The sequence below is a fragment of the Protopterus annectens genome, chromosome 4.part0, assembly GCF_019279795.1.
Source record: "Protopterus annectens isolate FY-2018-M chromosome 4.part0, PAN1.0, whole genome shotgun sequence".
Taxonomy (NCBI): Eukaryota; Metazoa; Chordata; order Ceratodontiformes; family Protopteridae; genus Protopterus; species Protopterus annectens.
The window spans coordinates 423,459,458-423,482,234 of NC_056733.1; the positions used below are offsets into that span (position 1 = coordinate 423,459,458).

The 22,777-nt window shown below is 42.3% G+C and overlaps 1 protein-coding gene across 7 annotated transcripts in view; it reads right to left on the bottom strand.

Annotated features, from left to right (window-relative positions):
• Nucleotides 1–22,777, bottom strand: part of MTMR3 (myotubularin related protein 3) — a 2,239,538-nt gene that overhangs the window by 1,170,398 nt on the left and 1,046,363 nt on the right. For all 7 annotated transcript variants that reach the window (XM_044068370.1, XM_044068372.1, XM_044068373.1 and 4 more), the window contains one exon: nucleotides 8,432–8,545. In XM_044068370.1, the coding sequence (XP_043924305.1) occupies nucleotides 8,432–8,545 (114 nt within the window). The remainder of the gene's footprint in view (nucleotides 1–8,431; nucleotides 8,546–22,777) is intronic.

The window sequence follows — 22,777 nt, forward strand, 5'->3', positions numbered from 1 at the left end:
GGAAAAAAAAAACAAAACGGAGGAGGAACACCCACTGTTTAAGGGTTGGTAAGGATGCCCTGCAACACTGCAGTGGCAAAACCAGCCCAGGACTTAGAAAACAAGGGTAAATTGTAATGTTTAGTGAAAGTGTGGACAGAAGTCCATGTAGCTGCTTCCAGTATGTCCCTTGTAGGTACACCTCTTAAAAAAGCTGCTGAGGTAGAGGTTGCCCTAGTAGAATGGGTCTTAATACTCTGAGGAGGAACCCTGCCATGCTGGAAGGAACAAAAGTGAATACAACGAGCAATCCACTTAGAAATGGTCTGTTTAGAAATAGCTTTGCCCTGAGCTCCAGGAGCAAAACTGACCAACAACTGATCCGACTTTTGAAAAGATTTAGTCCTGACCAGGTAAAATCTAAGCTGTCTATGCACATCCAGGAAATGCAGTAACCTTTCCCCTTTATTCGGAGGATTAGGAAAGAAGGTAGGCAGGTGGATAGACTGGTTAAGAGTCAGTCTAGAAACCACCTTAGGCCTAAAGGAGGGATTAGTTCGAAGACAGACCCGGATCCATGTGGATGATAAAAGGCTCTACTGCCATTTAGGCCTGCAGCTCAGAAACTCTTCTAGCTGAAGTAATAGCCAAAAGAAAGGCAGTTTTCCAGGAGAGAAACTTCAGGTCTGCTAAGGCAGCTGGTTTAAAAGGAGGCAGAGTACGTTTCTCAAGTACAAAATTAAGGTCCCAAGCAGGAGGAGGTGCTTTCTGGGAGGCATTAAATTGCTAGCTCCCCTGAGAAACTGTTTCATCAACGGATGAGAGAAAATGGGATGCTCAAAGGAACAATGAGCAGAAATAGCTGAAGCATGAATTTTGATAGAAGAAATGGAAAGTCCATCATTAAGCAAGCCTGCCAGATAGTCAAGAATAAGAGGAAGATTAGGTTGAGAAGGTTCTTCCCCCTCTAGTCTGCATCCAAATGGAGAATAGTTTCCACTTACCTGCGTAAGATTTCCTAGTGCTAGGCCTCCTGGCCTCACAAAGGACCTCAACCACTTGTTGGGAAAGGTTTAAATTATGAGCCAAGTTACCAAATGCAGAGTCTAAAGATGAGGATGCAGAATTTCCCCCCCCTCCTGACCCAAGAGATCTGGTATCAGGGGAAGATGCAAAGGCTGAGACTGGGAGAGACTGCGAAGTAGTGGAAAAGTACAGTTTTGTACCTACCATAAATGTAGATGTTCGAAGATCCACATTGCTGCAGTCCTTACACTTGGGTAGTCCGCTGTCCTCGGTCGGCCCGAATATCAAAGTATAAGGCTGACGTCGGTCAAGGCGCATTAGACTGACATCAGGACGTCAGGGTACAAATGCGCATGACCAACGTCATATCCTCAGTCTTTTCTTGCCCCAGATGTCAGAAGACCCCAAAAGAAAGGTCAAAACCAAAAGACAGCAAACAACCAACCAACCACCCTTGCACTAATAATATGTACAATATATACAATAAATACAATATTTACAACCCAACCCACACAACCGCCTCTAACTACAGAGGGAAGGAGGGAGTATTGGACTGCAGCAATGTGGATCTTGAACATCTACATTTATGGTAGGTACAAAACTGTACTATGTTCTTCATCTCACATTGCTGCAGTCCTTACACTTGGGTAGAATCCCAAAGCAGAGGTAAGGGAGGATGGCAAAACTATAAAGCAGCAGGAGCTGCCAAAATGCCCTGTAAAATAGCAGTGGCAAAACCAGCCCTAGATTTAGAGTAAAGTGGAAGGTGATAATGCTTAGAGAAAGTATGCACTGAACTCCAAGTAGTTGCCTCCAAAATATCCTTAGTTGCCACCCCCCTTAAAAAGCTGTCAAGTGGCAGTAGCCCTAGTGGAATGAGGCCTAATCCCAGCTGGAATCTCCTTACCATGATGGGAATAACAGAAAGCAATGCAAAACCCAATCCACTTAGAAATAGTTTGTTTTGACACAGGCTTGCCCTGAGAACTCAAAGCAAAAGAAACAAATAACTGCTGAGACTGCCTGAACCCTTTAGTTTTGCTCAAATAATATCGCAACTGCCTGTGTACATCTAAAGTGTGCAAAATCTTTTCCCCTTTATTTTGAGGATTTGCATAAAAAGTAGGCAGATGAATAGTTTGGTTTAAAGCCACACTAGAAACCACTTTAGGCATAAAGGAAGGATTAGTACGCAAAGATACCCTATCCTTATGGAAAATCAAGAAAGGCTCAACTGACATAAGGGCCTGTAATTCAGAAACCCTTCTTGCAGAGGTAATGGCCAACAAAAAAGCAGTCTTCCATGATAAATATTTCAACTCAGCAGTAGCTGCAGGCTCAAAAGGTTGTAGAGTAAGTTTCTCCAACACAAAATTGAGATCCCAAGCAGGAGTAGGAGCTCTACGTGGGGGTCTTATATTCTTTGCCCCTCTAAGAAATTGCTTGAACAAAGGATGAGAAAACAATGGTGGGTCACAGTCATAGTGAGCCGAAATTGCTGCAGCATGAACCTTAATAGAAGAGAAGGACAAACCTTTGTCCAGTAACTCAGTAAGATATTGTAGAGCCACACTTAAATTAGGCTCAGAAACATCAAAATCCTTTGCTGCACTCCAAAATAAAAATCTCTTCCATTTATCTGCGTACACTTTCCTTGTACTAGGCCTTCTGGCTTCCAAAATAACATTCAAAACTTGCTGTGGAAGTCGAGACCCTCCAGGGTTCAAAACAGAATATGCCAGGCTGTTAGGTGAAGAGAGTGAAGTTTGACATTGAGTAAATGACTGTTCTCCTGAGACAGCAGGTGTGGAATCGAAGGCAAAGGCCATGGAGGCTCCCGTACCAGACTTCTCAGTAAAGGGTACCAATGCTGTCGAGGCCAATCTGGAGCTATTAAACTCCTGTAATTCCTTACACTCAATACCTTCCGCCAGAGCATCTACCTTAGACTTCAATTGAGAAAGTAGATAGTTTTGGTATTTCAACATGTGAAACTGGCAATTCAAAGCCCTCATAGCTAAGGTGGAAGAAGTATAGACTTTCTTTCCCCATCTATCCAAAGCCCTGGCCTCTTTATCTGGAGGAACCGGATTCTTTACAACAGAAGCCTTGACACCCTTAGGCCCTTGACTAACAGTTTCTGGGTCCGCCCTAGGACTCTTAAAAAGATATTTATGAGCTTCAGGCACCCTGTAATACCTATCCTATTAACAGGAGCAGGAGGCAAAGAATCAGGATTAAGAGCAGCCTCTGCAAACACATCTTCCACAACATCCAGAACAAGAGGTATAGCCAAAGGCCTATGCTGGGGTAAAAACAAAAATTCCCTAAGCCTTTTCCTGGAATCAGAGAAGTCCTGACCTTCCCACTTAAAATGTTCCCTCATGGAATGAAGAGTCTCTGAAAAAGAAAAATCCTCTGGAGGAGAAGCAGAAGGAGTAGAATCATCCACATCAGAATCAGAATAAGGAGAATACTCCTGCAAGTCTTCAGCCGAAGACTCTGAAACATCCGAACCCTGCTCAAAACTCCCCAACTCTCGTTCCACCCTAGGCCTCTTATCAGGAGGTGGCAAAGAACCTCTAATTAAAGTAATTAAATCTTCTGCCATTTTAAGCATGTGCTTCTTGGGCACAGATCCTGATGAACTAGGAGTGACACCAACAGAAGCTAAACCTGGCCTGCCTCTGGGAGAAGCCTTGGAAACAGAAGGAGAGGGCCTAACCACCCTAGGAAAGGAGGGGAGTACAGTAACCTGAGAAGCCCCTTCAGCCTGACCTGCCTCCTGAGAGGCCACATCCTGCAATAACAAAGACTCCCCCTGGGACTCCAGAGAAACCTCTGGCGGAACCCCCGGTTCCACCGACACCTCAAAGAACCGGCGTCCGCACGGACGACTCTTCTTGTCTGGGCTTAGCTGCTTTGTCTTTACGCTTCTTCAGAAGCGGGCGTCGGAGCATCCGTCGTCATCGTATAATTGCACCTCTTCAAGACTAACCTGGCACAATCTAACCTTCGCTTAATAGTGCGCTTATTAAACCTAGCACAAAAGCGACACCCAACAACGTCGTGCTCAGGCCCCAAACAAGGAATACACAATGAATGATAATCTCTATGCGGTATCTGTTTCCCACAAGAAATACAGTTATTCACTTTTTTCTGACATCCGGTAAACCACTGAGGCAAGAAAAAACTAAAATATTCCCAACGGGTACTTAGCCAACTTTGACTCTGTCTGAAACTCCGAATTCGAAAAATTTCAGAACGCCGAACGGCACTTGCAACGCTGCTTCTGCATCGGACCATGCGGCAAAAAAGACTGAGGATATGACGTCGGTCATGCGCATTTGTACCCTGACGTCCTGATGTCAGTCTAATGCGCCTTGACCGACGTCAGCCTTATACTTTGATATTCGGACCGACCGAGGACAGCGGACTACCCAAGTGTAAGGACTGCAGCAATGTGAGATGAAGAACATCCAATGTTGTCTGGGCCAGTCTGGAGCTATGATGATGGCCCGTGGTTTTTCATCCCTTATCTTTAACAGCACTCTGGGAAGAAGAAGCAGCGGAGGGAATGCATAGATCGAGAGATGTGTCCAGGGGAAGGACAGAGCATCCACTTTCCAAGCTTTGTTGTGATGATCCCTAGTGCAAAAGGTTGGAAGAAGGTGGCTGGTTGGAGATGAGAAGAGATCCACCTGGGGAGTGCCCCAAAGCTGAATGATGCGATAGAAGATGGTCTTGTTTAGTTGCCACTCATGAGGCTCCAGGACCTGCCTGCTCAATCGGTCTGCCAAGGTGTTGAGCCTTCCTGGAAGAAACTGAGCTATCAGATGAATGCCCATGGAAGCTGCTATGGAACAAAATATCACGCTTTGTCTGCACAGGGGGTAAGAGTGTGTCCCTCCCTGTTGTTGATGTACCACATGATTGTGGTGTTGTCTGTCCTGCCGAGAAGAGTACCAGGAGAGAGAAGATGTTTGAAAGCCATTAAGGCCTACTGGACTGCCATCAATTCCTTCAGATTTATGTGCAAATGAGCCTGTTGAGAGTTCAAAGTCCCCTGAAAGCATCTGCCTTCTAGATGTGCTCCCCAAGCATAGTCCGAGGCATCTGTGGTGAGAGTCTGGCTGGCAGGAGGTGGACAGAAAGGCAGGCCCTTGTTCTGTGCACAGGCCGTCGCCCACCAAAGGAACTCCGTCTGCAGGCAGGGAATCAGAGGCAGTATCAAGTCTAAATCCCGAGTGTGTTGACACCAAAGGTTTTTGAGGTACCATTGTATTTTTCTCATATGCAGTCTGACACATGGAATCATCAGAATACATGAAGCCATGAATCCCAGGCTTGCAGGAATTGCCTTGTAGAGAGCTGGGTCATGCTTGCCAAATTTTTGAAGTAATTCGAAAGATCCATTTGTTTCTCTTGAGGGAGGAATTTCATCTGGGTGGCTGTGTACAGGCTCGCTCCCAGGATTACAATCTCCCTGGTGGGTACCAATTTTGACTTCTTTTCGTTGATGGTGTAGCTCAAAGAGGTGAGAAGGTTCTTTACAAAATACAAATCCTTTAGAAGTTGCTCTGGAGAGTTTGCTTGAATAAGGCTATCGTCCAAGTAAGGGTAGATCATTGGCCAGCATTGGCAGCAACTGCTGAAGAGTGAGCATTTTGAATTTGGGAATCACCAGAAAAGTGTTTAGAATGGACAAATCCAGAATAGAGTGCCAGGTGCCCCCTTTTTTGGGGACCAGGAAAAGTCTTGAATATAAACCCTGGCCTACCTGTAGTGCATGAACTGGCTCGATTGCTCCCAGGTTTAGTAAAGAAGAAACTTGTTTTTCTGCTTCTGCCCTTTGATTTGGGGGATATCTGAGTATCCTTGGTGGACAGGGAAGGTGTAAAAGGAGAACTTGTAGCCTTAGGATACTATTTTGAGCACCCATTTGTCATCTGTGATGGTGAAATCAGACATTTGCAAAAATGGCTAACCTTCCCACAAAGGAAACCCTGGGCCTGCAGAGGCACGCAGGGGAAGGCCGGAGTAATTGGGAATGCTTACTTTGGGAAGATTGCTTAGAAGTCCCCGATTTTAAAATGGAAGCCTGCCAGTGCTTAGCCTTTTGAGGGGTCAAAGTCAGTCCCCTAGAAGACCTGTAACCCCTAGGCCTAGTGCGACTCTGTTTACTAGTGTCAGGAAAATCCAATTCTTAGAAGGGTAATGTCTACTAAAACGAGGAGGCTGAACTTGCAGAAAGTCCTTAACAGTTTGCATCGATTTGGCCTTATCATCCAACTTTTTCAACACCTCTTCCGCTTTACTACCAAAAAGAATGTCCTTGTGCAAAGGCACATCCAGTAACTTAGATTTGACAGGTTCAGAAAGGGGCTGCTCCCTGAGCCAGGCATGTCTTCTAATGACAGAACCAGTGGCTGCTGCCTTGCAAGAAGCCTCCAAAGTGTCAAAACCACAATGTACAGAATATTTAGTGACAAGAGTGGCAGAATTCAATGAATCATGCATGTCCTTACTCTCCATCAGGAAAGGAACACCAGCAATTTTAGCCTTAATAGCCTCCACAGTATGCTGCTGATATTTAAGCATATGAAAAAGACAATTAACAGACCTAATAGCCACGGTGGAAGAAGTATAAACCTTTTTACCCCATCCATCCAAGGGCCTAGATTCCCTGTTAGAAGGAACAGGATTTTTAGCAGCCATGGCTTTAACACCCTAAGGGCCCTGAGAAATAATCTCTGGATCAGCAGAAGGATTCTTGAAAAGGAACTGATGAGAATCAGGAACTCTATAATACTTTTCAGGCTTTCTGGGAGCAGGAGTAACAGAATTAGGGGTCAAAGAATTCTCCATAAAAACAACAACTTCCAAAACCGGAGGGATAGCCAAAGGCTTATGCTTTGGCAAATCCAAGAATTCCCTAATCAGTTTCTTAGACTGAGGGTAGTCCTGACTTTCCCATTTGAAATGCTCCCTAAGAGTATTCAGAGCATCTCCAAAAGAAAAACCTTCTGGAGGGGAGGCAGAAGGGATGGAGTCCTCTGCATCAGAATCCTCAAAACCAGAAAAAGGTGGAGAGTTTCCCTCTTCATCAGCAGAGTTGCTGGAAACCTCAGAGTCTTAGGCAGAGACAGCTTCTGGGGACAACTCCCTAATCTTTTTAGAAGGAGGTGGCTGAGAGCCATTGATAAGGGGCAAGAGATCACTAGCCATTTTACCCATCTGAGCCTGAGGCATTTGAGGGGAGACCAGCACCTGCTTTGGAGTAGATATTCAGCAGGAAGGCCTACTAGAAAGATGGAGGGACTCAGGAGGCCTAGCCACCGCAGAAGTCTGAATTAAGGTAGTCGGTCTGGATCTGGTCTCTGGGTGGAGAAGAGAGGCCTCAGAAGCCGGTGCCTGCTTAGCGGCTCCAGATTCATCAGAGGCGGCGACAGGCAGAGGGTCAGAAGACAAAGTGGAAGCCTGCAGTATGGAGGACTCAGAAAAGGTCTCCGCAGATGCCTGCTGCTGAACATCCGCGGACTGCAGGGGCAAAGAAAGTGCCTCACTGACTACTGCTGAGCCGACAACCAACTTAACAGGGACGTCGTCTAATCTGACCCTAGGCCTGCCGCAGTCCTTATCTTTGCGTTTCTTAGGAACATCTGAAGTCGGAAGACCAGAAGATGCCATACTGACGAACTTAGGCCAAACTCCGAAATGCTTGAACAAGATCCTAGCTCTACGGCGTATGGTACATGGGTTGAAAGAAGCACAGAGCACAATTAGGGACGTCGTGCTCAAGGCCCAAACAAGTAATACAATAGGAGTGAAAATCACAGTGTGGAATCTGTTTTCCACAGGCAAGACCGTTATTAACTTTCTCTGACATTCGTTAAACCAAGAAAAGAGGGTTCCCAATGGGGTAAGTATCTGAGGATGTCTTCAACTAAGCAGTCGGAATACAAAAAGAAGGTACTCTGCTGACCAGCACTCGTGCAAAAAGCTGCTGCTTCGGGCTCTGCGGCAAGAAAGACTGAGGAAAATGGCATTGGCTGCCTTCTTTTGTACCTGACGTCAGACATAAACCAAAGGCAGACGATGTCATATACTAAGGACTTTGGTATTCTGGCAGACTGTGGGCTACCGGGAGCCAGATAACCCATTTTTTTAAGGACTGCAACAGTGAAACCTGATGATAATCAGTGAAGTTATGAAGTAACTAAAAAAAGTAGTGGAAAGGTCACCACTCTTCCCTTGTACCAAACACATCATGTCTGCCGACAGAAAGTGCATCTTAAAAATATGAAAGAAAAGCATTGTTGGAAGAACAACCTCATCTTAAAGATGCTCAGTACATAAGCAACTGATGACTAAGAAATGTGTACAAAATCAATTATCAGTTATGAAATAATAGTAATTTCCTTACCGATATACCACTGCAGGAATGCGTTTCCAAGATCTGAAAGTCGCTACACTCTCCAGTTCTTTATCTGTGATCCAAGCTGGTACAATTAACTGCTGTGGATAGCTTGCACACAATCTGAGACAGAAAAAAATGTCAAAATGCCTTTCTGCACAAGAATGAATTTTCAACACGGCACAGTTTCACTAATTCAAAATAACACAATATAGCATACATAGCTGTGTGCAGTTAACAACTGCTGTAGTAATACCAGGCAAATAATTAAAAAGTGTTTTCATTTACTTCAGTTTGCAAACTGTGTTAGCCACAACCAAACAGAGGCAATCGACAGAAGGAATCATGGAAAGAGAGTAAATTATGTCCAAACAGAAGAATAAAAACTTCCAAGATGGCTTCACACTGATCGACAGCTTAACTTCAGTTCTACCAGTGTGAAAAAAAAGAAACATATATAGGGGGCTAGTAATTCTAACAAATTTACCAAAATTCAGTTACTGATATTAAGTATACTGCCTGAATTAAAGCCAAGAAGAAACTTAGAGAGCCTGAAAGAAAATCAGCTAGAAAGGGTGAAGAGAAAAAAATGAATGGGAAGAATCCTGCAGCTGTTCAGCAAAAAGCAGTTCAAGCTCCAGCACTGGTACAAGAGATGGCGTCCGGTAACTTAGAAGAAAAAAATAAATCAAATGTGCTCAGAGCTGATTAAAATAAATGAAACAATGAGTACATCAACTCAAATAAAAGGCTGGAAAATATAATAGCTATTCAGATGAACTGACAAAACTGCAAAAATCAGTGGTGGAAATGAAGAAAAGGCTGGCTAAGGACGAGACTGCTCAAGAAGAGCGGTTTTAAAAAATGAGACAGAAAGACAGAGCACACAGAGAAAACCTGAGATTTTCTGCTGTAGCACAGAAACTTGAACACTGTATTAAATTTATAAAAGCACAAATAAGCAACTGGACTGGTACTCCACAGCAGGATTTGTTAATTGAGATGGCGCATTGTGAGTATGCTGCAAACACATCCATGAAAAAGCAGCCAAGATCAGTGCTAGTAAAGACGCAGTAACACCAGCAGAAAGAGTTGATCCTGACAAAACAGTAGCAGAAGGGTCAAGTATTAAAAAAAGAACACAGTTTGTGGAAAAAAATACCAATAAATCCTCATCCCAAATGACAGATGCATTTAACACCCATTTTACAGACAGCATACTCAAATTAGTAAATTAGCCCATGCACAACCTCAGTCCTTCTCAAACAATTTCCAAACACCCTCTAGACATGTCTACAACTGAACATCTTCCTCTCATCTCTCTACAACCTGTACCCACTCACATGTATAAATTACTCCTCAAGCTAAAACACTTTTCTCCTTCTGTTGACAGCCTCCCCTCCAAATATTTGAAACTTGCTGCAGATGTTAATGTATATCCTGTCAGCATCCTGTACATCCTTGCCCTTTGGAAAAACTCCATGATAACCCCCCTTACAAAAAAGGAGAAAAATGTAATGACTTAAGTAACTACCATCCTATTGCTATCCTATCTCCCCTATCCAAACTGTTAGAAAAATGTATACACAACAACTACTTGATCACATTCTTCAAAACAATTTGCTTACAACCACTCAACATTGCTTCAGAACATCACACAGTACAACTGTTCTAATCTCCTGTACAGATACAGTCAACAAAACTAGAGATTCCAGAATATTAACCTCAGTAATACTTCTTGATCTGTCTAAGGCCTTTGATACAGTTTCACACCCAAAACTATTACAAAAACTCTCATCCCTGGGCTTTTACCTCTCCACTTAACAATGGTTCTGCAGCTATTTAACAGACAATGTGTAAAATGGCAAGGCAATCACTCCAACTACCTACAAAACACAGGGGGACTCCATTCTACGACCTCTCCTCTTCAACATCTGTATAAATAGCCTTCACACTGCTTCCCAAAGTTTCTTAATTCAATATGCCAAAGATTCTGCCATCATCTCCTCCTCCAATAATATAACCCACCTTCAGCAAATAATACAAACAGTCTTCTCCTCCATTAAAACCTGGCTAAACAATGCACAACTTCTACTGCACCCCAATAAACCAAACTCCTCCATTTCACACCAAGACATTATAAACTGATTTTAAGATCTGCTCACTAAATAATGCTCAAATTGAAGTGGACTCTCATGCCAAACTATTAGGAGTGACCACAGACAAACTTTCCTTTGATTTACACACACAAAAAAAAGCGCATAGCAAACTAGGGATGCTCTATCACCACTGGCCACCACCTTCCTGCTCCCCTCTCTACTTTAGCTCCCATTCTGACCAATATTCAGAATTCCCTAAAATATAAATTTGAATCCTGCTATAATAAAAATCGCTAAATTTGCCGTAGATGCACCTCATTTAAAACACCAATGCACTCCCCTCAAAGCCTTAACTGTCTAGAACTCCCACATCTCCTAAACTACCTGCAACTACCAATAGCTCACAAAGTTATATATCAACAGAAAAACTGTCCTGCTCTAAACTCAATCCTTTAAACTTATAGACCTATCAGCGGTCTTCAATCTGAAGATAAGCAACTTGCAACCTTATAAAGGCCAAACAAAAAAGCTGGACAGTGTCTTTACTCTTACACAGTCACAAAACTCTGGAATGCCATACCAGTAAACAGAGCAATTTCAAACCTCAAGAGTTTTAAACTCACTAAAGAATTTCCTTCAAAAAACAATCTGCCCCTGTTCCACAACTACTCAGCTACCCCCTTATTTCCCCCCACTTTCATATTTCCTTTTCTCCACTTCTTGTCCATACACCTTATTCCTTCTCTTCTACCTCACTGCTTCAACTATCATCCACCCTCCCACTTTCTTCCCCCACTTCCCTTCCTACCTCTTCAATACATCTTCACTACACCCACAATTCCACTGCACCCTCCCACTCACCTATTCTTCTTCAGTATACCACCTCTTAGGTATACATCCCTACTAAAAAAATCTACATTCTGCTTTACCTTGCTAAACTCTCTACAAGACTTTCTTCCTCACTAACACCCAACTTTCTACCCAAGCCCAATTCTGCTCTCATTATACCTCCTGGTATATACCTTAAATCACCCTTTCTCTTTGACTGTTCAGTGGGAGACAGGTTTTATATATATATATATATATATATATATATATATATATATATATATATATATATATATATATATATATATATATATTACTGCGACAAGACTAATATTATTACCATTATAAAGCTCATCCCAGATTATCTCATCCTCTCTGTAAATCAGCTACTAGTTCAGCTAAATTAATCATTATGTAAATGTATGCCAGTTGTCTATCGTGTATGTCTCTGCAAATTTTTATAAGTGTTAATTCAATATTTTGTAAATTTTGATATTTACTGTTGTGGAGCTTTTCTCCCTGAGCCTCCGCTGAAAATGTGTTCCTGACCCAATTGGACTTTCCTGGTTAACAAATGTCAAATAAACAATTAAAGAAATAAAAGATTACTCACTGTACAGCAGGCAGAAGAGAATCAAGTTTATCCTTGATATCAAGGAATGTTGACAGGCAGGTGTGAGATTCAAGTTGCTGAGTCCAGCGGTCTTCAAAATGTTTTTCCCTCATGATCAGATTTGTTTTTTTATGCAGAACACGCCAAAGAGGAAGAACAAACTTCTGTCTAACAAAATGTGAGCCATCAAACAGAAGGGGACTCTCCTTCTCATTCTTCTAATACTAAAGCCCATAGAAAGACTGCCAGTGAAAACTTTTCTAATGTTCCAATGAAAAATGCTTGAGATACAGATAAAAGGCTCAAGCTGACAAGAAGAATTAGCAGTACTTTGCACTTTAACTGGAGTCTGGGATTGGGAGATGGAGATGAACAGGAAAACAATCAGCAATATTGAAATTAGTGAAAAAATGTTAGATTATAAAACATCAATCACATTTGTGAAGTATGCCTTTACAAGAAAAAGTGGCTGAGAAAGATTGGACTTTTGTCGACTTTGTTAAACTTGTGTGGGGACTGAAAAGCATGTATCCCACTTCATGTCATTAATGTTTGGAAGGACACTAAAAAGCGAAAAAGCAAAAAATGTGAGTAAAAATTTTTTGTCCTTTACAGCATTTGTATAAAACATTTAATGATACAAGTTGCATGTTATACAGTGAAGCATTTTCAGTTATTTTTGTGCGTTTTAAAGATACTAAAGTAAACAAGTACTTTTTTTTTTTTTTTTTTTTTTTTTAGTTTTAACAAATGTAGGCATTCCAATCAGAAAAGAAAAGAAAGGTTGGACAAAAGCATGTTAAAACTAATATGCTGCAATCTTGGGCTGTTAGTATGAATTTACTAGTGCAGTGTATAATTTAAATATATCCTTAAGAAAAAAGGGCACACTGGCTAATTGCTAATGTTTTCTGAAGCCATACAAGCTGTTTTTCACATGTGGGAAGGGAATAATGATAAAACAAGTGGAGGAAGCAATTAACGTAAGCAGGAGCACAAGCTGTAACATGCTCTTTAGCATGGATAACATTAGGTTTAGGTTAGGTAGTGCATCCGTCGATTTGTGAAAATTGTTCCCAACAGGAGGGTTAAACTTCATTATTTGAAAATATACATAGTTTTGTGTGTTTATTTTTAAGCTGACTTTTTATTTTACTGAAAACCCTCAAAATAATTTTTGTAAAATGTGACAAGTGCAAATGGAGAAACGAAACAACTGTACAAAGGATCAACATGCCAAAAATTAGTGGGTGCATGTAACACAAAACTGGAAATCGACATTTACAAAAGCCGACAAATGTAATGGTATAACAACTTATCATATTAGCTATATTACCGATATTTTTGAATACGGATGTCCTCAAAGGTATAGACGAAAAAGAAGGAGTATGGAATTATATTAAGAAAAGTACAGTGCAAATAGCAATGTTACGTAAGACACATTTGGAAAGAAGTGAGCATGTGAATTTAATAAAAGATTTCAGGATGAATACTCAGCAGAATATCAGGGACAAAAGAAAAGAGGAGTACTTAAACTAATTGCTAGAAGAGGTCCAATACTGACAGAAAAGAAGAAAAGGAAAATAATGGTAGACTTAAGGTAATAAGAGGCTACTAGCACGAGAGGACGATTACGCTGATGTGTATATATATTCCACCTAAAACTGTTGTTATGGAGCTTAAGAAATTTTTAGGAGAAATAATCAGCTTTTGGCAGGGAATATCACTTATAAGAGGGGACTGGAACTTAATTTGCAAAAGTGAGGATGCATTTAGGGGATCTAGAGGGGAAAATATAACAAAAGAGTGTAGATTTTTGAAGAAAATTATGAAAATATTTGGTACTGAAAATGTGAATTCAGTAGTAAAAACTCAAGAGAATTTACAATTCCTCAAGATAAAATAACTAGGCTAGAAAATACAGAAATATTTCACAGGAATATGTGCATTCAATTGAAATAGACAACTATTTCAGATCATGCGCCAATAATTCTTGTGAAAAATGCAGGGTAATGAAGTAAAAATGAGACACAGGCACGTATTTACTTACCTGTTAAAAAGAAAGGCATTTAAGGAATGGGCAGTGGAAATTATTGCAGAGTTAATAGGGAAGATAGAAATATCTTCAGAAATGATAGCTAGTGAGTGGGATAAAATTAAAGTGGAGTTTAAAATAGGGTAGGAAAAAAAACAGATGGTTAAGAAGGAAGAATTATTTAGAGGCAGTATCAAAGGTTAAAAGTGCTGCGGAATTACAGGAATCTCACAGAAAAATAAAATGCACAACTGCAGAGTGCTAAAGGGAAAAATAAGAGAGGAGACAGACATATGCAGGAGTTTAGAAAGACTGTTGTCAAGCACATCATTTTTGATAACTCCAGAGCATAAAAACGTAAGCATGACTTGGGCAAGAGAAAGTAGAAAAGGCTTTTAGCCAATTTAGGGAGCCTACAACAAGAAAAACAACCAGAGATCCTGATTAAACATATATGAAAAATACTATGAAACTTTGTATAAAGGCAGAGAAAATGTGGAAATCAAGAAACAGCACAAACGGAAATATTGATGGAAGACTTAAGTATGCCAAGGTTAGAGGTAGATGAAGCTCAACAATTAACAGTTAAGATATGAGGAGATAAGATAAAAACAGTGACGTATAATCAATCTAAAATAAAGTCTCCAGGAATAGAAAGTATTCCCTGTAGAAGTTTGGAAACTATTTTAAAAGGAAGGGAAGCACCAACATCCTGGAAGAAAGCTACGGTGACTGTAATACATAAACATGGTAATGACCCATCAGGCCCACCTTCACATAGACCCATTTCAATTTTAAACTATTACTATAAAGTGTTTGTGTCCAATAATAGCTAAAACAATGGCAAAAGTGTTCCCACAATTATAAGATATGGATCTACATGGTTTTGAGGAGGGCAAGCAAACTTTTGGCAACATTAACAGAATAATGATCCAGAGGACAGCAGAATATAAGAAAATACCCCTGTTTTTGGTAGGTCTTCATGCAAAGAAAGAATTTGACAGAATAAACTGGAATTTTATGAGTTGGGCAATGGAAGGATTTGCATTCCCTGAAACAATAATAAGGTTAATTAGGAAGATAATACAAGGGATCAGAGACAAAAATTAAAGTGTGAGAGTTCCTCTCTGATACGTTTCGTCTAAACAAAGGAACCAGGCAAGGGTATCCTCACATTCCCTTTTACTACTATTATTCTCCCTTTTTAACAGCAGCTTCTGTTCAAGATTCAACTAAAAACTCCAGCAGAGCAGGTCTTTCACTTAGGATTCATCTATCCCTTTCTCCTTGCCTATATAATTGATAGGGAATGGAGTCTCTAGCCTGCAGTCCAAATATGTTTTTGGTCTATTCCCATTCTATTACCTTTCCCTCTCTAGTTATTTGCTTCCAATACCTTAGTTCCTTCGCCATTTTTCTGCAGTAAATTCCACCCCCCGGTCTATTCTCTCTACCACTAACTGCAGTCATCCCTAGATGCAAAATCTAGTTTATGAACATAATATTCTATATGGCTGTTATTCTCCTTGAGGATCTGCATCCAAAATCCCACTCTCATTTTCTGAATTTCCTTCTTGCTTCGTCATCCTTCTTAATTCTGCATTAAAGCTTTCTGCTTCTGCTGTTTAGACCAGTCAACTGTGTACCTCTAAATAAACCTTCAAATCAGGTAATCCTAAAAGTACAGTTGTGTACCTACCATAAATGTAGATGTTCGAGTGTATTCACTGTTGCAGTCATTACACTTGGGTTATCCTGCTGGCAGGCTACCCGCAGTCTGCCTGAATTCCAAAGTCTAGGTATGGCGTCGGTTGCTGTCGCCTCTTCCCTGACGTCAGTGCGCCAGGGGTATAAAAGATGCAGCCGACGCCATTTTCTTCAGTTTTTCTTGCCCCAGATATCAGGTGCCCCCAAATAGGTAAGCTAAAAATTATGCCAATAAGTATGCATGCAATAAAATAAACATTTCCTTCATCTACAAGCAAATATACCACAAAGGTTATATAGGATAGAGAAGTACAGATAAGTCCCAGCAAAGAAAAGGAGGATGGTGGGTGGGTAACCTGGACTGCAACAGTGAATACACTCGAACATCTACATTTATGGTAGGGTACACAACTGTACTATGTTCATCGTGTTTCACTGTTGCAGTCATTATACTTGGGTTGAATCCAAAAGCTGAGGTTGGGTGGCTGGGTCTAAATAGGATTAGGAGAGGCTAGAAGGCCCTGCAGAACTGCAGCGGCAAAGCCTGTTCTGGATTTAGAGTAGAGAGGTAAGTGGTAGTGCTTGGTAAAAGTGTGCACTGAACTCCAGGTTGCAGCCTTTAAAATGTCTTTGGCTGGTACTCCTCTGAAGAAGACTGCTGAAGTGGCTGCTGCTCTGGTTGAATGTGGCCTAATGCCCTTAGGCACTGGCTTGCCATGTTGTGAATAGCAGAAACAAATTCAGTGGCCTATCCATTTTGAAATAGTCTGCTTTGAGATAGCCCTTCCTTGTGATCCTGCAGCATATGCCAATAAGAGTTGCTCAGTCTTTCTCAAAGCTTTAGTTCTGTCCAAGTAGAAGTGTAGCTGTCTGTGTATGTCCAAAGAATGCAGGAGTCTCTTACCCTTATTCTGTGGGTTTGGATAAAAAGTAGGCAAATTAATGGTTTGGTTAAGGGCCACACTGGACACTACCTTAGGCATAAATGTCGGGTTCGTCCTCAGAGAAAACCTGTCTGGATGGAAAATGACAAAAGGTTCCACAGCCATGAGTGACTGTAACTCCGAGACTCGTTTTGCAGAGGTTATTGCTAGGAGCAGAGCTGTTTTCCAACATAAGAACTTTATTTCAGCTGTATTGGCTGGCTCAAAAGGCGGCAGTGTGAGTTTTTCCAAGACATAACTGAGATCCCATGCAGGTATTGGTGCTCTCCTTGGGGGTCTTATGTTTTTGGCCCCTCTGAGGTACTGCCTTTGCAACAGATGTGAAAAAATAGGTGGTTCCATATTGTAATGAGCTGAAATGGCAATAGCATGGATTTTAATTGATGAAAAGGATAGGCCTTTGTCCAGCATCTCAGTTAGGTACTGTAAAATCTGAGGAATATTTGGTACAAACGTGTCAATTCCTTGTGCCTGGTTCCAAGCACAGGATCTTTTCCATTTTTCTGCATAAGATTTTCTGGTACTGGGCCTCCTGGCCTCCAAAATAACATCCATCACTGCTTTAGAGAGAGGTATGTTCTGAATGGCTACATTATCCGCCATGCTGCCAGATTTAGGGTTCTGAGTGGGCTGTGCAGGATCTGATTGTTTTGTTGGGTCAGTAAGTGAGGAATTGGAGACAATATCCAGGCTGGGCCTTGAGACAAGCTCTTTAGGATTGGGTACCAGTGCTGGCGGGGCCAGTCTGGAGCAATCAGAATCATTTTTGGCTTCTCTTGTCTGACCTTTAGGAGTACCTTGGGGAGGAGAGGCAGAGGAGGAAAGGCATATACTGTTAGGGTTTTCCAGCTGAATGATAGAGCATCCACTTTCCATGTTTGCTTGTGATAAGTCCTTGTGCAGAATCTCTGTAGTTGGCAGTTGTGAGAGGAGGCAAATAGATCTATGTCTGGGCATCCCCATTTCTTTATCATGTTGAAGACTTGTGGATCCAGTTTCCACTCGTGGGGATCCATGAGGTTTCTGCTTAGTTCGTCTGCCAGAGTACTTTTCTTTCCTGGCAGGAATTGTGCTTGCAGGTGTACTTGATAAGTCAATGCTGTGTCCCACAAAGTCATAGCTTGTCTGCTGAGGGGGTAGGAATGTGTGCCTCCCTGCTTGTTTATGTACCACATGACTGTAGTATTGTCCGTCTTTATGAGTAGTTGTCCTGGATGAAGTAGATCCTTGAAAGCTGTCAGGGCATTTTGAACAGCTAGCATCTCTTTTTGATTGATATGAAGATGCATTTGGCTTGTGGGCCATGTGCCCTGAATACATTTTCCTGCCATGTGGGCCGCCCAGGCATAATCTGATGCATCTGTTGTTATTGACTGTCTGGCTGTGGGTAGGGTGAATGGCTGTCCCTTGTTGTGGTGACAGGCCTGTGCCCACCATCGAAACTCCTGTTGCAGGCAAAGAATGAGGGTAACTAATGTTTCCAGACTGTGACAATGTTGAGTCCAAACACTTTTTAGATACCATTGTAGTTTCCTCATATGCAGTCTGGCATAAGGAATTAGCAGAATGCAGGATGCCATGAAACCCAAAGCCTGCAGAATTTTTCTTGCAGATAACTGGGTCTTTGTTGCCAACATGTTGAAGTAAGAAGTCAGTTGCCTTTGCTTGTCTGGCGTGAGATAAGCCATCTGGGCAGTTGTATTTAAGCTTGCACCCAGGAATATTATCTCTTGAGAGGGTACTAGTTTTGATTTCTTTTTGTTTACTGTGTACCCTGGGCAAATTAATAATCTTTTTGCAAACGCCATGTGCTTTAGTAGAATGTCCTTGTTCTCTGCTTGAATAAGTCAATCGTCCAAGTAAGGATATATTTGAATTCCTCTTTGTCTGCAAAATGCAATTGGTGCCAGGCATTTTGTGAAGACGCTGGGCGCAGTAGATAAGCCAAAGGGCAGCGCAGAGAATTGGTAGTGCATTGAGCCAGCTATGAATCTGAGGTATCTTCTGCAAGATTGTCTGATTGGGATATGCAGGTATGCCTCTTTTAGGTCCAAGGTTACTAGCCAAGCCTTCTTGCCCAGCATGGGCAGAAGCTGCTGCAAAGTCAACATTTTGAATTTTGGAACGTCCAGAAATGTATTTAGAATAGACAGGTCCAGTACTGGTCTCCATGCTTTGTCCTTTCTGGGCACCAAGAAAAGTCTTGAGTAAAATCCTTGTCCCTGCTCTTGCTGTGGTACTTGCTGAATGGCCCTCATGTTCATGAGGGATGAAACTTGCTTTTGTGCCTCTGCCCATTGTGTGGCAGGTCTGGCATACCCTTTGCCCTTGGTAGGGTGTGAAAGTGGAACCTGTAGCCTTGGGACACTATATTCAAGACCCATTTGTCCTGGGTGATCAAGTGCCAATTTTGAGAAAAAAAGTGCTATTTTTCCCCCTAAGGGGGCTGCCGAAAGATAAGTGCTTGGTGCTGGCAGAGGAAAGTCACTGGGACTGTTTCCTGTATGGCTGTGATTTGTCTTCTCCGCTTTTGGAGGTAGAAGCGTCCCACTGTTTAGGTCTGTAAGAGCCCCGGGGCTGGGATCTGCCTCTGGGGCATCTGTATCCGCCTCTTTGTGGCCTGTCTGACGCTGGAAAGGACCAATTCTTTGTAGGCCAGTTCCTGCTAAATCTGGGTGGCTGTACCTGTAAGAAATCTTTTACTGTTTGCATAGATTTCACTTTGTCCTCCATTTTCTTCAACATCTCCTCTGCTTCAACACCAAATAAGGTATCATGCTGTAATGGAGCATCTAATAAGTTTGCTTTAACATGATCAGGCAGATTCTGTTCCTTTAACCAAGCATGCCTCCTAATGACAGAACCCGTAACTGCAGCCCTGCAAGAGGCCTCTAGAGAGTCAAAACCACATTGCAATGTATGCTTTCCCACTTGTTCAGTTGCATGCAATAAATCCTGCATTTCCTTATTTTCTGCACAATCAGAATTTGACAACATTTTTTGTTTTAACAGTGACATTAAGTATTGCTGATATTTAAGCATATGAAATTGACAATTTAAAGCCCTCACAGCCAAAGTAGCAGAAGTGTAAAACTTTTTCCCCCATCTGTCTAGCGCCCTTGAATTCCTATCAGAGGGATAGGGTTTTTTGCAGTAGAAGCCTTGACCCCTTTGGGACCCTGAGAACTAGTTTCTGGGTCAGCAGCAGGGTTTTTATAGAGAAATTTATGTGAATCTGGGACCCTGTAGTATCTGTCTGGTTTAACAGGAGCAGGGGGTAAAGAGTCAGGAAAAAGGCCGGACTCTGAAAATACATCTACAATGTCTAACACAGGAGGAATAGCCAGAGGCCTGTGCTGAGGTAGTAAAAGAAAATCTCTAAGCCTTTTCTTAGATTCTGAGTAGTCTTGGCTCTCCCAGTGGAAGTGCTCCCTCATGGTATGCAGGGTTTCCCCAAAAGAATAATCCTCAGGTGGAGAGGCTGAAGGGATAGATTCTTCAGCATCAGAATCCTCATAAGGAGGAAGGGAGTATTCCTGTTCAGAAGAGGAGTCAGAGAAAATGGAAAACTGATCTGAAGATTCATACTCTCTCTCTTGCCTAGGCCTTGTCAGGAGGGGGATGGGAAAGTACAGTTTTGTACCTACCATAAATGTAGATGTTCGAGTGCTAATACAGCTGCAGTCATAACAGATGGGTTTTCCTGCCGTCAGGCGGGTCCTCGGTCAGCCGAATTCCAAATTCTAGGTCCGGCGTCGGTTGTTGTCGCCTCCTCCCTGACGTCAGTGCGATAGGGGTATAAAAGAACCAGCCGACGCCATTTTCTTCAGTTTTTCTTGCCCCAGGTGCCCCCAGAAGGAAGGCAATACATAAATTTATGTAATAATGCAATGCAGTATAATCCAAAAACAGTAGTTGTAAGCAAATACACCATAAAAGAATACCCCAATCAGGTTGTATGAGGAGGTGTTAGCCATTAGGCCTGTCCCAGAGGGGAAGGAGGGAGGGAAACCTGGACTGCAGCTGTATTAGCACTCGAACATCTACATTTATGGTAAGTACAAAACTGTACTATGTTCATCATGCATACAGCTGCAGTCATAACAGATGGGTAGAATACCAAAGCTAAAAAGGGGTGGTAGGCACTAGGTGGAACTAGGAGGAGCCAGGATGCCCTGCAAAACTGCAGTGGCAAAACCTGCTCTAGATTTGGAGTATAAAGGGAGGTGATAGTGCTTGGAGAAAGTATGCACAGAACTCCAAGTGGCAGCTTCCAAAATATCTTTGATAGGAACCCCCCTGAGGAAAGCTGCAGAGGTAGCTGTGGCCCTTGTAGAGTGAGACCCGATGCCTGCAGGTACAGTTTTACCATGAAGAGAGTAACAAAAGCGTATGCAGTGGGCTATCCATTTTGAAATTGTCTGCTTGGAAATAGGCTTGCCTTGCGCCCCTGCAGCATAGGACACAGAGTTGTTCTGATTTTCTGAAAGGCTTTGTTCTGTCCAAATAAGAACGTAGTTGTCTGTGAATGTCCAAGGAATGTAGTAGTGTCTCCCCTTTGTTTTGAGGATTGGGGTAAAAGGTAGGTAAGTGGATAGCCTGATTCAAGGCTACCCTGGATACTACCTTTGGCATAAAGGAAGGATTGGTTCGTAAGGAAACTCTGTCCTGATGGAAAATGATGAAAGGCTGCACAGCCATGAGGGCTTGTAGTTCCGAAACCCTGCGAGCTGAGGTGATAGCCAGCAGGAAGGCTGTTTTCCAGGACAAATATTGTAGTTCTGTTGAGGCAGCTGGCTCAAAAGGAGGCAAAGTCAGTTTCTCTAGAATGAAATTGAGATCCCAAGCAGGTACTGGTTGTTTCCTTGGGGGTTTTATATTCTTAGCCCCTCTGAGGAACTGTCTTAAGAGGGGGTGAGAAAATAAAGGAGGATCAGTGTTGTATTCTGCAGCAATGGCTGAGGCATGGATTTTGATGGAAGAGAATGAAAGTCCACTGCTTAGCATCTCAGCTAGGTACTGTAAAAGTTTAGGTAAATTCAGTATTCCAGGGTTTTGGCCCTTTTTCTCATTCCAAGCACAAAACCGTTTCCATTTGGCGGAGTAGGCTTTTCTAGTAGAAGGTCTTCTAGCCTCCAAAATGACATCCTGTACCTCCTTGGAGAGCAGGGTCTGTTGTGATTTTAAGCAATCTTCCATGCGGCTAAATTAAGTGTTTTCAGCTGACTGAAGAGTTTTGAAGTTGTGCTGAGTCAGTAGAAGAGGCATTAGAGGCAGGATCCATGGTGGGGAATGCGTCAGGCTCCTCAGGATTGGGTACCAGTGTTGCCTTGGCCAGTCTGGAGCGATGAGAATCATCTTTGGTCTGTCTGCTTCTGGTTTCTAATAGAACTTTGGGCAGCAGAGGAAGAGGTGGAAAGGCATAAACTGTCATTGTTGTCCAACTGAAAGAGAGTGCGTCCACTTTCCAGGCCTGTGGATGTAAGGTCCTTGAGCAGAATTTTGTCAATTGGTGATTTCTGTGGGAGGCAAAGAGATCTATGTCTGGCCTTCCCCATGCTGGAATTATCTTTGAAAAAACTTGAGGATGCAACTTCCATTCGTGTGGATCTGTCATATTTCTGCTTAGGTTGTCTGCCAGCGTGTTTTCCTTTCCTGGCAGGAACTGTGCTTGAAGCTCGATTTGCAATTCTAGAGCCCTGTTCCAAAGAGACATGGCTAGTCTGCATAGGGGGTATGAATGGGTCCCTCCCTGTTTATGTACCACATTACTGTGGTGTTGTCTGTCCTTATCAATAGCTGGCCTGGATGCAGCAGGTCCTTGAAAGCTATAATAGCATTTATTACTGCTAGCATTTCCTTTTGATTGATGTGTAGGTGCTTTTCCTTTTGGGACCATCTGCCCTGAATGCACCGATCTGTCATGTGCGCCCCCCATGTGTAATCCGAAGCGTCTGTTGTGATGATTTGACTTGCTTGAGGCTTGCAGAATGGGAGACCTGTGTTTATTTGGCATGCTTGAGCCCACCACAGAAATTCCTTTTGAAGACATGGAATTAGTGGTATTATTGTTTCCAAGCTGTGGCTGTGCTGAGACCATAGGTTTTTCAGGTACCATTGAAGTTTCCT